The sequence below is a fragment of the Chionomys nivalis genome, chromosome 3 (genome assembly GCF_950005125.1).
Source record: "Chionomys nivalis chromosome 3, mChiNiv1.1, whole genome shotgun sequence".
Taxonomy (NCBI): domain Eukaryota; kingdom Metazoa; phylum Chordata; class Mammalia; order Rodentia; family Cricetidae; genus Chionomys; species Chionomys nivalis.
In genome coordinates, this window is record NC_080088.1 from 37,710,759 (window position 1) to 37,728,838 (window position 18,080).

Genomic DNA, 18,080 nt, shown 5'->3' on the forward strand with positions numbered 1-18,080 from the left:
GCCTCAGTGGCCTACTTCCAGCTATACATCCTACCTAAAACTTGTGAGAGTTCTCAGAATCACACCAGCAGTGAGGATTGAGAGTTTAGTGCATGCTTTTCTGATGAACATTCTATATTGAATCCACAGCACTATAAAAGTGGAAAGAACATCTTACAGGATTTTGTAGTTCATTTAATGTAATTAACAAAAGTTAAACTTTCTTTTCTAGAATACTTGCCCACTGATTTTTTTTTCTATTACTGTAATGGCTAATCTGGGTCTTCAACTTTCCACAGTGTGTAAATTGCAGGTGTAGGAAAAAATGCCTTCATCAGATGGGTCTGTGTGCATGTCTATAGGACATTTTACTGATTGCTAAATGGCATACAAGAGTCCAACCCATGGTGGGAGATATCACCCCTAGCCAAGTGAATCTAAACTATTTAAGAAAGCTGGTTGGACAGAGCCAGGAGGAGCAAACAGTAAGATGCATTCCTCTGGGTTTCTACAGCAAGTTTATGTCTTAAGTCCTTGTCCTGACTTCTCTCCATGATGGACTACATAGCCTGCAACAGAAAATAAACCCTTGCTTTTCGTCATCATGTTTATCACAGAAGCAGACACAAAACTAGAGCAATAACTGACTTCATATTTAAACATGTAGACCCTAAGTAGAGGTATATACACACAAGGTAATGGACATTTACTCATTTAAGACAGATGCAACAATGCAATTCATGATCTAATAATTTTGTATGTATATAAATATAGCTATACAAGTAGATATGTATGTAGTTGAACAATTGCAGAATATAAAAAACATCTGAAAAAATTAGTAGCTAGGCTCTCATCACCTTAACCAAATTACCTGACACAGACAGCATAAAAGGAAAAATTCGTTTAACTCACTGTTTCAGAGGGTTCATTCCATTACCACAAGAAAATTCACATCATGGAAAGCCACAAAGCAAGGAAAAGTATTCTCTGGTTTTATCCTTTCTTCCTTTTATTCAATTGTAGGTCTCCAACACACAAAATGGCGGCACCCATATTCAGAATATGACATCTGCTTTCATTTAATCCTTGGGAATCCCATCATTGATATTCTCACATCTATAGGTATGCTTTAGACTCCTAGGGCACTCAAAATCCAGTAGGGTTGACACTGAAGGTTAACCATTGCACCGTGGTTTACATGCAGTAAAAAGTCAAAATTATACAACACTTATTTCTTCCTGCATCTTTTAGTAAATACTTAGTAGGCATCCATAAAATATATCAAACATTGGGATAAACACTGTGTCTTAGCTACTTTTCTGTTGTCATGACCAAGGCAACATATAAAAAAAATCATTTAATGAAGGCTTGCTTACAGTTTCAGAGGGTGAGTTCATGACCATAATGTCAGGGAGCATGGCAGCAGGCAGGCAGGTATGGTTACTGGAGCAGTAGCTGAGAGGTTCCATCTAATTCATAACCCAAAGGCAAGAGAGAGGAGAGAGACAGGGGGAAGGATCTGGAATGCCATGGACCTTTGAAACCTCAAATTCCAACCCCAGTGATACACCACCTCCAAGAAGGCTATGTTCCCTAATCCTTACCAAACAGTTACACCAACTGGGGACCAAGCATTCAAACATATAAGCCTTTGGGAGCCATGTCATTTAATCCACCTCAATACATTATGAGTAGAGTCAATTAGAATGCATGATTTCATAGAGTTTATAGCAATTCTGGAAGGAACAAAGTATTAGAAAATATTACAATTTATTAAGTTGGTGACATCATTTAATCACACTTTCCAACTATGTTACATAATTCAATTTAATCAGAAGCTCTATGTTCTAAACGAGGTGTTAGAACCCATGCCAGATTTGAAGAAAGTGGTCCAAAACTTAAGGCCATGACCATAGCTCAACGCTGTTCTGGAAGGTCTGTGCCTTGGAGAATAATCGTCTTTGAGAATTGGGACACAGACGTGTTCTGAAGATGTCTGATGACTTACAGTACTATCCACTATGGTGAGGAGGACAGAATTTACCTCTCTTTGCTCTATGAAGTCTACTAAGAGATAGATTACTCAGATACATGGAACATGCCCATTGGAGTTGGAGGAGCCTGTAAAAGAATAAACAACTCAGTCTAAGAGAGATTAAAGATGAAAATTTGGGGGAGATAGGCCTGAAGCTATAAACTTTGTATTTCTATCAGAGAAGAAACCTCTGAATGTACAGTAAAAATACTGCCATTTACAGCAGGTGTTTTGCAAAGCATTAGCTTGCTTGCCGTGTCTTTGGTGGTACTCTGAAGTACACACAGGTGCTTAAAACAAATCTGCAGTCAAATACAAGATGCAACATGGGTGACTGATAACAAAAATACCTGGGATCCATTTCACCTTTGATTTCAAAATATTTTTTGGTTGTTGACCATTCAAAAAATTTTCACTTTTGCCAAGCTTTAATCAATACCCGCATTGAATTATACAGCCTCTATACAGAATTGCACTGTTTCAGAAGCTGGGCACTAGAGGACCTCCTACTCACAGTTCCATCTTGTGACCTGAGGATAGGCCCTTACCAAACACTCAATTTGCTGGCTTTTTCTCATAAACATCTACCCTAGAAAACTGAAAGAATAAATTATTTACCCATTGTATGAGTTGTGTTCTGACAGGTTTTTGAAGTTGCTAAACTTTAATTACAAACTGGTGGTTAGCACACGCATCGAAAGGCCCCAAGTCTCACCCTAGCACAGTCTTATTTGAACGAAATGATAAAAATGTAAGCTAGTAAACAAAACTTCTTCTACCGTGAGTCAAGCAAATGGCTAAAATGCTTGTGTACTGGAGCCCTGGTCATTTGGAAGTATAGCCTTGTTGGAAACTGAAGACAATTCGCAACATCTGTGCTGGAGCACATCCTTAGGGTGCACAGCAGTTCAGAATATTGCGTGCAGTGCAGACTGACTCGCCAACCAAAGGCTGTTTCCTTCCCTGTGTGTATGCCTCCAATTAAGTTAGCCTTTGTGGCTCTTATATTTCGGGATCTGTTCTAAGCCCTCTGCAAGTTAGAACATTTAACATGCACAATAGTGAAACAGAAACTTTATTTTACAGCTAATCCATCCTCAAGTCTCTGGTTTACGTAGAGACTGGTGTCAATGACTCATGCTCACTCCTCCCTAGTTCTAATGAAGAGAGAATCTCGTGAAACGGTAGACATGAGACATCTACTCTCTTGACAGAGGTCTAATCACCCCCAGCTACAGACTCTGTGAAAGTATTAGAAAAATTAGTGTCCCCTTTTACAGTAGTTTCTTTCTTTCCTGTTATCAGTAATGGAAGGGGGTAGGAACAATATAATTTCTTATGAATAGGTACAATTTAATGTCTCACTTTACCTAGTTTTTAAACCAAACCTTACCACGGGCACATATTAGGGCACAATTGAGTATTTCTGGCATCTGGTGCACATATTTCAGGAATCAATTGGAGGGGTCTTAGAACCCCAGTGAGGCTTTAATTTGGAACTGAAGCCAAACAAGCAGAACTTCCTTCTACCTCTTGCTAAATCTCAATCTTGACACCTACCACCGAAGAGCACTCAGTTACAGACATTCCCCTCCCGTGTCCCAAGCACAAGTGGTGCTGACATGGTTCTTTAAGAGCCCTGAGCTACTCAACACTGCCTGGTAACCAAAGGTCAGCATGAGCCAATGGTGCTGGAGTTCACTGTCCCATCAGTGGTTAAGGACACAGACACAGGAGGAAGCAAAGCAAAAGCAAGCATTATCAAGGAAAACTAGAAAAGAGAAACTTCCAAGAGTTGCGAAGGGTCCCCAAATGGGAAAACTACAATGCTCCTCTAGGAAGGGATGGAACTGACTGTGGCTGGGCTGTTTATCCAGGGCCCTATTTATATGGCTCGCACAAGAAATAAGACATAACTGAGGCCATTTCTATAAATTTGTTTATTCCCTGCACTTTTCTTAGGTCAGAAAAATCAAGAGGTCACGAACTCTCTCCATTTTCTTCTGACGCAATCAGGGAGATGATCATGGGCTTTTAGCATGCTGCTCACTTGGTTTGGGGGTAGCGAAGGCCCCTTCTGTCCCTCTCTGACTACTGTTTATCATCTAATATCATGGTGGTCTAACCATCAGCTCTGACTGGCATTACTGCCAGTATTACAGGCAGTATTATTTCGCTAGTTGTTAATCAAATTATGTTCTTTGTTCTCATATTAATGTGATTACAGTTTCCCTACAGCAAGGAATGAAGTCCAGCCACAGCTAACCAAGACGTAGCTGAAATTTTCCTGAATGGACTCCCACTTGACTCATTTATGCGCTAGTCTGAAATGCTGGAATAGGTGGAGACTTTTTAGAAACTTCTTATAATTTAGTCCATTACAAATCATTTAGTCTGCTGTGTCAGAATCAAGGACACTACAAGAAAATTCACAAAAATAACTAGCCTGATTTCATAGGGGCTCACAAGAACTGAACCCACAACCAGGGAGCCTGAATGGGACTGACCTAGGCCCTCTACATATATGTACAGTTGTAGAGCTTGGTCTTCTTGTGGGATTCCTAACAGTTGTAACAGGGGTTGTCTCTGACTCTTTTACTAGCTTTTGGGACCCTAATCCTTATACTGGGTCACCTTGACCAGCCTTAATACATGGGGAGGTGCTTAGTCTTAATGCAACTTGATATGCTATGTTTTGTTGATACTCATAGGAGACCTGCCCTTTCCTGTCCTAAACAGAAACGGAGGAAGAGTGGACTGGGAAGTAGGAACGGGTGAAGGGACTGGGAGGTGAGCAAGGAGGGGAAATTGCAGCTGGAATGGAAAATAAACGCAGAGAGACATATGTGTACATATGTACACACACGCGCATTAAAAAGAATCTATGACAAGACAATAGAGCTTTGCCCATGTTCCTCAGGAAGGCTGGAGGCAGGGAAGGCAGCCAGAACTGTTTGCCCAGAGTCCCTTTCCTTGTTCTCATCTGCTCAGCTTGATTATCTCACACCCAAATGCAAACCCTCTTATTTCCATCCCTACTGTTCCTGACCAGACCTTACAGTTTTAATACTAACATCCTTTGGACCCTAATGCTTGTCCCCAAATTGCATGGGTGTGGTGGATTGAAGCTGGCCTCAAACAGTGAAGTCAGCAGCTTAAGACAATGATGGAAATGGAGACGTAGTTTCCAGAAATCAGGTACTGTGCACTTGTTTACTTTGCTAAGAACTTGCCAAAAAAAGAAAAAGAAAGAAAAAAAACTCCACATAATTTTCTTGCTTTTTAAATACTCTTTTTATCTTCGTAATTCTAATGGTTTGTGCACATTGGGTGCAGTACCTGCAGAAGCCAGAAGAGGGTTCTGATCCCCTGAAACTGATGTTACAGGGAGTTAGTTGTGAGTCTATCAACCTGGGTACTAGGAATAGAATCAGGGTGTTCTGACAGAGTGTACATGCTCTTGGTCACTGACTCGCCCCCGCCTCTATTTCTTACTTAAATAGCTTTCTAACATAGCTGCCTACTGGATTCACTTTTCAAAGTTTAAAAAGTCAAAATGGACACTCCACGATCAATGAAACTGGATTGCTTAAAGCAAAAGCAATTTTTATAAAATTATGTGCATGCATGTGTATGTGTGTGGGTGTACACATGTGAGTGCAGGAGCCTGTGAGGCAGAAGTGACTTTTGGGTCCCCTGGAGGTGGAGTTAGAGTTGTTCCTGTAAAATACATTCTTTCTTGTGAGCCTCCTGCCATGTGTGCTGTAAACCGAGCACAGGTCCTCTGGAAGAGCACTGCACACTCTTAACTGCTGAGCCAACTCTCCAGCCCCCAAAAATTGTCTAGGAAATTACAATGTGCAATCTGGGCAGAGAACAACTTCATAAACTCAGCTAGCTCATAATATAAGCAGTCATAATTAGCATTTTGAGTGACTACTTTATGCTGGGCAATTCACATAATCATCACTATAACTCTGAAGTAGATATGTTAGTCATAGAATATCACAGGTGTGAAAAGTAGGGCTTGGACAGGCTGAGACAGAGCCGGCACTACTAACTTATCATTCTGTCTCCCGAGTTGAACACTTCATACACACCATGATACTCACCCTGGCCCAGCAATGGTTCCTGTAAAATACATTCTTTCTTTCATAGGGCAAAACAGGTCATTGATACTCAAAGAGTTCATCCCAGCATTCCTTAAAGATCACATAAATTTCTTCCATGGAAGTTGAGAATAAGTTTCTGAAAACTTTTAAAGATTTTGGGAAGTGAGCATTACAGAGCAGTACAATATTCTGAGATGACTATTTTGTCAGGCAGTTAAGTCAGTCTACCTCCTTTGAATAAATAAGCTTTAAGTTTTGGAACAGACATCTTGGGTACTTTGAGACTGAATCAGAGAAGGCAGAATCTAGGAAACAGGCAATGGATAGTACAGGCAGGTAGCCTGGGGGATCGCTGGTGTTTACAAACATGACAAGCTAAAAAAATGAGAACAGAAGGCTGGTCAGCTGGGAGAGTCCAAAAGCTGCAAGACAGGTGGGGTGAAGGCCACACCCCGTGCCAACAACACTGAGTCAGTAGATAAAAGGCAACCAATTATTCAGTAATGCAAACATCTTAAAAGTAAACACAAGCAAACAGTCTCTATTTCATATTTCTAAACCTCTTGAACCATAAAGTAATATAAGCTGGATCTTGTTTTATATAAGTTTGTTGAAAGTATATAAATATTTGTATCTCAGAAAAATCTATTAATTCACTGAACAGCAAAAAGTCTGATACTGAGGTTAGTTGCTATGGTAACTTCTCTAAGGTAAATAAGTCATTGTTATTCTTTATGGGATGTGTGATTTTTTCATCATTCATCGTCACATAATGAACATACAGGACACTGGCACTTAACTGCAATTGACCCAAGGAAAAAGTCCTCTCATTAGAACACGTGAACAAAGGGAAAGAATTTCTACGCATAAATAGATCCCCCTTGCTTCACTCCTTTTCTGAGTCATTATTCCCTTACGAAAGCTGAAAGGAGGACAAAAGGCCCCACCCGTTTGTCAGGTCAGAGCTGTATCCTGCCTGTAAAATACCAGTCTGTACCTTCAGAGCTAATTAGCTAAGAAGCTTTGCAACCCAAAAATTTAAAGAAGTTTGCATTTGAATTTTAAGTTTACATGAAGATTAAGCATTGAAATGCCCTCATACTAAACTGGATGTGTAAGTTTTAAGATTTGTGTGTGTGTGTGTGTGTGTGTGTGTGTGTGATAAGTTGAGTGTGGGAATTCCTGTGCTATGACAACCGGAGGATGGGGACAATTTCTGGAAGTCAGATCTTTTCTTACATCATGGGTTCCAGGGATTGAACTCAGGTCATGAGACTGGTGCATGCAAGAGCTTTAACCTGCCGAGTCTTCTGGCTAGCCCCTGACAGATACAAATTTTAACAGTACTAGCATGAAATTTGGTGTTGGTATGAAAACACTCCAATTTGGTATACAGTCAGGTCATTCTTCTGTCACATGACTTAAATGAGTTCACCTGTGATGAGTTCCTAACTACAAATATACCAATATTGAGACTAATTACCATATGAATAGAAAGCACACAGGGCGGGATACCTGAAAAAAATATTTTAGAATTATTCTCCATCTTCTATTATAGAAATTTCAGTGTTTTCATGATTATCCTTAAATTTGGCTAAAAGAAACACCGAGGATATTTATCCATACCATTTAATTATTAGAGCTGTAAAATTAGCTTTACAGTGAACTTCTTAAGTTACTCTAAAATATGTTCCAGAAAACCAGGAATTAATATTACCTTGAAGGTTGCTTTGAAAAGACTGCATGGAAAGATTACTAGAATTTACCTTAGATTGACCAAAACCGCTATCAGCAATTTCATATAGTTCAATTGGGAAGGAAAAACTGCTACCATCTCCTTTGACCCAGCAAGCCCTATTGCATAGACAAAAAGCTGCTGCAGAAGAGGACGTCCTCAACTCTGCCACATGCATAACACGATCAACACACAGATGAAAGGCGCTGGCTCTCCACACTCAAAGGTGCTACTGGTGAGCAGGAACTGAGTCCAATCCTGACTTCATCGCCACAATGCATGTTAAAGTCACAGAGAACTGGGGGTGAGAAGCCAGAAGTGTATGAAATAACGTCTTCACACAAAAAGCAGCAGCCAAAGATTTCCAAATGGTACCCCCAAATGGTCTTTGTTCACTTTGATCATGTCTACTTCCTACAGAAGTTGTTGAAGGCAAACATTAAGAATGGTTTGGGAACGGTGACAGCAAGCCTGGAATCCCAGCTAACCTGGTGCCTGAAGTGAAAAGAACTGCAAGTTCAAGATTGGACAACTTAATGACACTATCTTAAAAATAAAAAAATTAGTATGCATGATGTTGAACACCTATTTATCATCTAGCAGTTGCCAAGAAGAGGAAGTAGGGTCAGGCGTTCAAAGTCAGGCTTGACTAAACAGTGGACTCAAGGCCAGGTTGGCTTATGTAAGACTCTTATTCCAAAAAATCAAAAACAAACAAGGTTATGAATGTAATTCCATGCTAGCTCCCCTAGGATACCCAGGCCTTGAGTTTATTGCCCAATACCAAAACTAAAAGAGTAGGTAGAAACTCCAGTGACCAGCTACGTCAGAAGAAACTAGTCAAAGTAAATAATGCTGACTTTGTTAGAAGACAGAAGCTGACATTTTATTAATGCAGAACACAAATATAAAGGGAGCACTGGTAGCTCAGTGGCTGAAGTCTCTCCTCCTAGAACACAAAAATCCAGTCATCAAATGACGGCTTAGGAAAAACTAACCACATCAAATGTAATATGAAGAGATCCCAGACCTAGTTCAGAAACATGTTTCATGAAGACACTTGGTTTTCTAATGAGGAAAGGGTTTTTTATCCAGTTTCCGCAACAGACTGCAGTGTTTGAAGAGCATCCCCTACAGGCTCACATCTCTGAGCACTGGTCCCCGCGGCTGTCTGAAAGGTAATGAAGCCTTCAGGAGCTGGTGCGTGCTGAAGGAAGCACTACTACGACGGGTGGGCTTTGGTTTACAGCCTTACCTTTCAGTTCATTCTCCCTCTGCGTTTCCTGTCTGCAGCCCAAGAAGTGATTTCTCAGCCTCCTGCTCCAGTAGTCTTCTGCCATTATGGACTCTGCCTCTAAACTGTAAGCCAAAATATACTTTCTGCCCTAAAATTCCTTGGTCATGGTCAACAAAAAGTAGCTAATATACAGACTCAAACACATGTATAATTCATCTCCTACAGTCATCCCCATTTTTAAGCCCAACATGCTGAGACCTAAAGCAATTTACACACTCTACACAATTTTCTTTTTTTATTTTTTTTAAAAAAAGACAGATTTAGGATTTGGTAAGAAATTATTGAATTACATTTTTTTTAAATCTGTGAAATGCTACAATAATGGAGTAAATAAATAAGATTTTTAAAGTTCAATGTTTACAGACATATTATAAAAAAATGACTGAATCAGAAGACATTAGATAGTGTTGGTACACACCAGGAAGGAATTTGGGCAAGGAAAGGCACATCATTTCACCACAAGAAATAAAGACCACCGTTGGAAGTTAGTGGGTAGCCAAAGCTTTAGGTCTTGTGGTGGTGGAACCCCCAGCTCTGGGGGTCCCTATTGGTAGGACCTCCCATATAGTACTTCGCTGAAAAAAAGCAGTTGGGGAATTGACTGTGATTCTTCTCTGTTAAAAAGAAATTACTCTTTAATAAGCCTGGTGTGTGGAGGGGAAGCAGCAAAAATTTACAATGGTTTGGTGACACTGAAATCCTAATGAATTTCAGATTTTTTTTTTAATAAAGAAAGTATAGTAGCAAGATTAAACAGCTTTTCTCATTGAATTGAAATTTTGCAGTTAAAAGCTACAATTTCAAGTAAACATCATTTTTCACTTTTTTTTTTCTTGTAGACAATCACAGTATAAACAGCTGCCATATTTTATCTCTGATGAAGCAATGTACCGAAGTTTCAGGACAAGGATGCTAAAAATAATTTCCCAATTTTATGTTCACGCATCTTTCGGAACACTGTTCTGCTAGCTGACTGGTATCAACAACAGGAAAGTAAACATGAAGTTTCAAGAGTGATAACAGATCTCACGGAGAAATTAGTTTCTAGTCAACACAGTCCTACACTACTGAACTTAGCAGACATCAGCAGGCCCTGTGCTGGGTCAGTTTTCTATTGCCAATGCTCCTTCACAAAGCTGGGTTGTATCTCTACAGTTCTGTCTGAACAGTCTGGTGAAAAGACTGAATCACTCAAAGGAAGCCACACATATTTTAAGTGGTATTTACTGTGCATTTAGTGGCACTGTATATAAACAAAATGGACTTTTAGGATAAAATGGCATATCCACAAAAATAAAATTTAAAGACGATTGAGAGGACGGCAAGGGAAAACCTCAATAGTAAAAAGAATATTAAAAATCATCAAGCAGGCTGCTTCCCATTCATGCCACGCGATAGGCCTTCATTAAGGTGTACTCTTTCCGGTTGGTGTGCGCAGCCCAGATGAAGAGAGCAGATGCCATGAACTGTAAGGGAGCCGAGACGCAGGCCAGGCAGAAGGACCATCCAAATTCTCCAGATACATTCTCGGGCAGCCCTAGTTTCTGGTGGAGTAGTTCAATGCCAGCAACATAACAACTCACAGTGCCCAGTGTACACAAACCTTAGGAAGAAAGAGAAATCAGAACATGGCCCACAACAGCACAGAAGCAAGCGTCTCAAAGGTGACAATGCAATGGCATGTGAATGTTCACAGGTTACAATTCCAATCTCTAAGAAGAGAGGAGAATCCAAGGAACTGACTAACCCACCTGCAAGGAGATGGAGGATGCCCGTGGCAATGGTGGGATACAGGCTGCGGCAGATACAGGCACAAAGTCCAATCAGAGCCCCGAAGCACATCAAACCCAAGCTAACGAAAGGTAAAAGAAACTGGCAACGCCAAAGATCTAGTTTTAAAAAGGATAAAAAATTATTTCAGACCATTTTTTTACAATGGCAATTTCTTTTATATCCTAAGGGATTAACTAGAGCTTTTCTTGGAGGGTGAAAATGAGTATTTTAATATCAAGGCCTTATTATTCAAAAGGATTCCAATTTTTTCCTGAAAAAAAATAAAGGGCCACTAAGGCAGTTAAATCACCATGCAATGTTTGCTATTCACATACTTAAGTTAATCGTCCCAAAAGCCTATACTATTGGGTGCTACTACTATTTGAGGATTTTTGTAACTGAAGGAACTAAAACCAGAGGCATTAGTAACTTATACAAATGAAGAACAGTGAAGAAGCAATATTTAAGTATGGTAAAACATCATTTCCTTCTATAGACAGACAGAATGAAAGTGTTTGCATGATCAAAGGCAGGTGATAGCAAGAAAATAAATGGTGATTACAAAAGAGGACACAGTGGACACGGAGTGTATCAGGCTTAGTGGTAGATGTAAATCCCATAAATTCTCTTTTGTATTCATTTTGTTTTCTAGAACAGCATACAAGTCTTTATTTGTAAATATTTTGCCTTCCCTTAAAACTCTGCTCCCAAATATACTCCTTTCTCTCATTCTCATTGCAAGGTTGAATAACTTCAAGGATTCCTTTGAAAACACCATCCTGAAAATTGTAGCTCAAGTCTGAAGATGCCATCTGATTGGCAGTCTAACTATGGAGGAACAGAATGCGTGTGATACTGTTTGGTTTTCCATCTACTCTTTACTACTACCTAGGATTGGAAGGGTCTTGTCAACAGGCCTGAAACTGAGCCCTTGAGTGCTTGGCCAACTTCTAGAGGTATGCTCATGTGAGCTCAGGCAATGGGAGCCGACGTGTCAAATCCTGAAGTTTATTCTCTAAGTCTAATAAACTTCCCCTTATTTGGGATCACTAAAACCATCTTTTGGAAATCAGGACTCACCCTCCACTCTATTAGCTCCCTCAAATGCAAATTAATTGAAGTTTACTAAGTATGTTTCTGACCTCCAAATAATATTAGCCAAGGAACAGAGCTTACTGGCATGCTGCTGGGGAAGTTACTTAATGCTGATACTGTGTACTAACATTCTAGAAACAGAGTTCAATCAAACACATATTCTTCCAATTGTCCTGCTAAGAGCCAAGTACTCACAGGTCCGAAGCAGATCAATTCCACTATTGTGGTTCCCAGGATCAACATATTTCTCCATGAACTGTTCATTTAGTGTGAAACTCATGCATTTTGTAACCACGTCAAATGACTCTGGAAAAAAACAATGACTGCAGGTTATTTTCATAAAAAAAAAAAATGCCATAATAATCTCTTTCAGTAATTATCTTTTGAAGTCAAAGATGCAGAAGACACTCCCCAAGATATACATAATCTCTGGCTGGCCCCCAGTGACACATAGGTCACTCTGTTGTCATCTCTGAGTCTCATTGATTTAGATACAAGGGAAAAAAAGGTAACAGTTAGAAGGTATGTTAGTAACGAAGAAGGTACATTAGAAGACTGGGAAATATGGACAGGACAAATTCTGAAGAATTCTGATCTTCTCCCCTAAACTTATTATCCCAGCCATAGTCCTCAAAAGGTGATACATGTCAACCTCTAGGTTCTCGGACAAGAAATTTCAGTCATTCTTGTCCATATACATCACAACAGAAAATCCTTAAAACAGCTCTTCCTTCAAAATATATGCAAGGTCCTGCTACAACCCAAGTTGCTATGCTGGTCTGATTTACAATGATCTCTCACCTGCGTTACAACAGCCTCCTAATTGATCCAGAGCTGACAGCCCTGCATGGGGTTCCTGTGTACAGACGTCACTCAGAGTGAACAGGACAGGTCTTTCCTCTGTTCAATGTCCTTCCTCTCAGTGCCTCTCTACAGTCTGCAAGGTGTTCAGAAAACCTAGTGTCCTTCTTGAACTGTCCCACTCCCACCTTCCCAGCATATGCTTCCGTGTCCTCTACGTAGAACTGGAGGTTTAACAATAAACCTGTGCTCCCTTGCTTTGCATGTTACTTCTATTTTGCATACATGGTATAAGACCATCTTTTCAGTATATGGTAACTCAACTGTATTCTGCTAGATATGTTGCATGGAGGGGCCCCCAGCCGTCCGGCTAGCTTAGCCCCAAAATAACCACACAGAAACTGTATTAATTATTGCTTGTCCCATTAGCTGTAGCCTCTTATTGGCTAACTCTCACATCTTGATTTAACCCATTTCTATTAATCTGTGTATGGCCACGTGGCAGTGGCTTACCAGGAAAGATTTAGCATGTCTGACTCTGACGGCTCCATGGCAGTTCTCCTGGCTCTGTCCTTCTTTCTCCCAGCATTCAGTTCTGTCTTCCCTGTCTACCTAAGTTCTAACCTAACAGGTCCAAAGCAGTTTCTTTATTAACCAATAAAAGTAACACAAAGACAAAAGGACCTCCTACACCATATGAATACAATACTTTCCCAGTATGAGGTCAAATAAGTAAATATAAACAAAAATAAACTATAAAATGTTTCCATGAAGAATGCTAAGATTTCCAATTTAATACCTGCCAATTAAAATAGTTGTGTTAATAAGAATGATTGAAGAAGCTGGACAGTGGTAGTACACACTTTCAATACCAGCACTTGGGAGAGAGAGGTAAGCGAATCTCTGTGAGTTCAAGGTCAGCCTGGTCTACAAGACCTAGTTCCAGGACAGGCTCCAAAGCTACAGAGAAACCTTGTCTCAAAAATAAAAATAAATTAATAAATAAATAACAAAGGATGGAAGAATAAATCTGAGAAACAACTTAGATTTTTTTCCTGCAGTATCTTTTAGCTTAATAATTCTCTATAATTGTGCAAGTCTTATATATATATATACAGATTTAAAAGCAGAGCTGATCAAATTATGTTCTCTAAAATACAAGGCAAATGATAGAAACCTACTATATGAAGATAATCGTTGGTTTTGGACTTTTCGAGACAGGATTTCCCTGTGTAGCCCTGGCTATCTCAGATCTTGTTCTATAGACCAGGATGGCCTCAAACTCAGAGATCTGCCTGCCTTTGTCTCCAAAATGCTGAGATTAAAGGCATGCACTACCACCGTCTGGCTAACATAGCTAATTGTAAGAAGACAATCAACTCTAATTTGTTGACTTGATTTTGAATACCACTTCGTCCACAAATCATCAAATACTTAAAATCTTCAAACTCACGACATGTGAAATGAATAACAAATTTCCTAACTAGTAAGTATGAGGGTTCAAGTAGCTTTCCCAAAATTAAGAAGTTACTGTTCCAACTGATATCAGTGGGGACAATGGGAACGCACAGAAGTTGAGGAGAGAAAATGGTGGGAGAAAAACAAACACAGATTTCTCAAGGCACAGCCCTGTTTATGCATCACCAAGTAATGATTATTAAATCATAAAGGAACGAGAAATGGAAATGAAGACTACCTGTCCTTTCTGGTGGAGCATACCAGTACGTGTTTTTGGGTACCGTGATACACCGTCTCCACAGTCCCATCGTGCCGTTATATCGGAACAGGGCATCATTGTAAGTCTTTTCATCTGCCTCATCACCAAGGAAGTCATCCCAGGCTACTTTATTCGAATCACTTGAATTTTCTTGAATCGGACTTCGATATTCATACCAGAAGTCTGTGCCTATGGAGGCTGCCATGTAGATGGTGGAAATGAGGCTAAGCACACAAGCAATCACAAACGCTGTAGCAAAACGGTTATCCATTCTGGCATTCAGACTGCTCTGTTTAAGTCGAAGAAAGAAGGAAAGTTAGACCTCAAGAACAAATAAGAAGATAACTTTTCAAAACATCTCAAACCACCCTATTTCCCATCCCTTCTTTTTTGTAAAGCAATGCATTTATCATTTTAAAAATTTACAAACAAAAAAGGCAAATGTTAAACTTAAAACAAAACTCATTCTCATGAAAGTACTTATTGAATGCTCACATACCCAGGATGCTACGGAGACAGAAGTCTTGGTCTCTAGTCTATCACCTGCATACTAAAACAGACAACACTGAAATGGACATACACATTACAGATACAAACAACAGACATGCCCGTGGTCAGCAGTGTAGCGTGCACACATTAACTGCAGGTTGAATTTTTATAGACGCTACAAAATGTTAAGTGCTTAGGGTCTGGGTGAGAAAAAGACGGAAGAAAAGGAAACTAGGAGCCATCTGCTCTTTGGTGGGAAGGCTTCCAAAATAAGGGCAGGAGTGAGGAGTTGTTTGAAAATCAGAGATGAAGGTGTTAACCCGAAGGGAAAGTTTGTTTTAAGTGTATGTCATAGCAAAGAGACCAATAACATCATTAGGTATCAATCTCCCCCAATCCAATTAAAGCTAAGCCAAGCTTCCTGACACAGCTTCTTACATTTCTAACCTCCTAAACTGCAATCCTCCTCCCTAAATCCTAAAGTATAGCACGTATCCATAAAAACTAAACGATCCCTACTCGCAAATAGAAAGGTGAGTTAGGCAAAATCTGAACACTCCCTAGGCGTGGACAGGGCTCCACGGCAGTAGTAAATGGCCGCGGTAAAACGACTCAAGGCGGATCACGCTGAGTCAAACCCTGCCAAGTGTATGTACACCGTGACCGCACCGAACCCCTCGCAGAAGCACCCGACAATAGGCTCACAAACTGGGGAGCAGAGTTTGGGAAATGAAAGTGACTCCAGAAAGACCGGGGGGACTGCAATAATGAACAATAATAACTCAGTAACTGCGGTTTGTGATTTGATTTTCAAAAATCTCGTCCATCCTGGTGCTCTCGGATGACCTTAAAGGCCGGGCTCTGGAAGCTGCGCCTACCGCGGTCACCCTGGGCCTGTGGTACAACAGGGCCTGGCATGGGCAGCTGAGGCTGGCTGGGCTGGGCTGGGCGGGTGCCCTGGGTACCGGAGCCCAGCCAGCCCCAGCCCCCTCGGCCCAGAGACCCGCCCCTCCCGCCCCGCCCGCCCGCCCGCCCGCCCGCCGCTCCAGCCTCCCGGCCGGGCCGCACCAACTAGGGGCCCTCTCTCCACGCCGCGACTCGTGCTGGCCCGCGACCCCGCGCACTCACCGCCCATCCTCTCACTCCACCGGCTTCGCCCTCCAGCTCCGACCACAGCGCCCTACTCTCCCCGCGCCTCCTCTGACGCACTTCCCTGCAGAGCCCGCCCCCTCCATAACTCCCGCGCCTCCGCCTCCGCCTCCACCCAAGGCCGGGCCAAGGCGAGCCTGGGCCGTGGTGTCTTGTGGGAGTTGTAGGAAGACCGGAGGAAATGCTGCTAGAGGCGGCGGAGAGCATGCCTGGTGCCGCGCGGGGCGGTGTGGGCAATGTAGTTCTTTCCGAAGGCGGAGAGCAACGCGAAGCAGAAGTCCTGACTGAGGGATTATTACACCTCAGAAAAGGAGGGACCAAGCTCCAAAAAGTGAAGGGGGAGGGTCTTTGATCACCCGTAGTCAAAGACTGTGATTGATGTGACTCAGGTCTAACTTATGGTCTTGTGCTTTCTCTACCGTAACACCGTACCTCTAAATATTACTACTACTGAGTAGATGAACCTTAATGGCACTCTTCTTCAAATATCGACACCCCCCTCCCCATTTCTGACATACTCCCTTCCATTTGAGCAAAGAATTCTTACGTTTTGTTTAAATCTGACTAAAGATGTAACCCATCATATAATAACTATGCTAACGATGTAATCCTTTAGGATATGTTATTTTCATTTGAAGAAATCCGTCATTTGTTCTCTACTATGGTAAAGTTTTATTTTTAAGTAAGTTTCAATTGGTTTATTTAAAATTTGTAAATCCTAACGATACTAGATGTCAAAAACGTGACTTTAAAGTGTGAATGTAATATGAAATGGAGTTCAGAGAACATCATTTCCAGCAGAAAAGTCACGGGCAGCCTCAGAGACAGTAGACTGGGCTGCATGGTAGCAATGTGGTGATTCTAGGCCGCAAATATTTCTCAGCAGGTAGTAGAAACATTTTTTTTTAGTTATAAAGAAAAACATTTGTCTTTGGCTCATGGTTCTGGTTCACCATCATGGGCTATGTCTGGAAACGGACTTTTGGCTAGCAAATGGATTTCTTGAGGAGCACATCATCACATGGAGAGGTGTGATACTTGCTTTTGTGTTTGTAGAGTAGGTAACATGATGCTTATAACCAGAGCCTACCTCAAAGAAGCAAGATATTAGCCAAATACACCATAACATCCAAATGGCGTGACTAGGTTTTCATGTACAACATCAGATCAAAAAGCAATTTTGTCGCAGGCCTCAGCTTGAGAGCTTGATGGGTGTGCACAAGTGAATAGCGACTGTACGATCAGACTTGTGAATGCATGTATGTGCCAGCCATTTTCACCCAATGGCCTTCATTAAAAGTCTTCTTCCTGGAGTAACATGCTCAACCAGTGCTGGTAAAAGGAACATTTCAAGAAGAAAAGAAGAAGCAGCCTAAGTTTATAGACAGAGAAACTGAGGCCCATGAAGATTAACCAACTAGGGTAAACATGAACTCTGAGGTAAATAAACTAATTTTATGACTTTGGACAATTTACTTAATAATCTTTAAGATAGGACTGTCTTTTTTTCAACATATGGATTTTTGAAAATAGCATCTATCCTATGAGATCATCATGAAGTTTAGGTAAGGAAATATACAAAATATCAGGCAATGGATGTTGTGGAATATTAGTTGAAGATGTGTTACATTTGTTTATCCTGTGGAATCCTTGTTAAATGATGCAAAGATGTGTTGCATTCTTTTATGTTGCATTTGTTTAACTCTGTGAAGCAATGTTACTTTGCCTGCCTAAGACATCTGGTTGGTCTAATAAACAGCTGAATTGCCAATAGCTAGGCAGTAGAAGGATAGGCAGGGCTACCAGGCAGACAGAATAAGTAGGAGAAGAAGGAAGAAGAGGGAGTGTTGCTGGGTTCTAAGGGCTCCCACGGGGGAGGGAACGAGAAGGTGTGGCAT

At 41.0% G+C, this 18,080-nt stretch overlaps 1 protein-coding gene across 4 annotated transcripts; it reads right to left on the reverse strand.

Annotated features, from left to right (window-relative positions):
• Positions 1-8,857: 8,857 nt before the first annotated feature.
• Positions 8,858-16,271, reverse strand: Cldnd1 (claudin domain containing 1). Of its 4 annotated transcripts, none has more exons than XM_057766048.1 (6): positions 16,162-16,246; positions 15,044-15,094; positions 14,524-14,833; positions 12,222-12,332; positions 10,910-11,047; positions 8,858-10,761 (listed from the first exon to the last, which is right to left on the reverse strand). In XM_057766048.1, the coding sequence occupies exons 3-6, from the start codon at positions 14,813-14,815 to the stop codon at positions 10,541-10,543; spliced, it is 762 nt and encodes a 253-aa protein (XP_057622031.1). In that variant the 5' UTR covers positions 14,816-14,833; positions 15,044-15,094; positions 16,162-16,246; the 3' UTR covers positions 8,858-10,540. The 4 variants fall into 4 exon arrangements, with proteins under 4 accessions (XP_057622031.1, XP_057622030.1, XP_057622028.1 ...); XM_057766047.1 differs by having other exon boundaries at positions 15,044-15,109; positions 16,162-16,227; XM_057766045.1 differs by having other exon boundaries at positions 15,044-15,087; positions 16,162-16,224.
• Between the last annotated feature and the right edge of the window lie 1,809 nt (positions 16,272-18,080).

Bases quoted from the DNA above. Each gene is read 5' to 3' on its own strand.
- Cldnd1 (XM_057766045.1), bottom strand. The intron at 11,048-12,221 runs GTGAGTACTTGG...TTTTAAAACTAG, and splicing joins AATTGATCTGCTTCGGACCT to ATCTTTGGCGTTGCCAGTTT. The intron at 10,762-10,909 runs GTGGGTTAGTCA...TTTCTTCCTAAG, and splicing joins CATCCTCCATCTCCTTGCAG to GTTTGTGTACACTGGGCACT.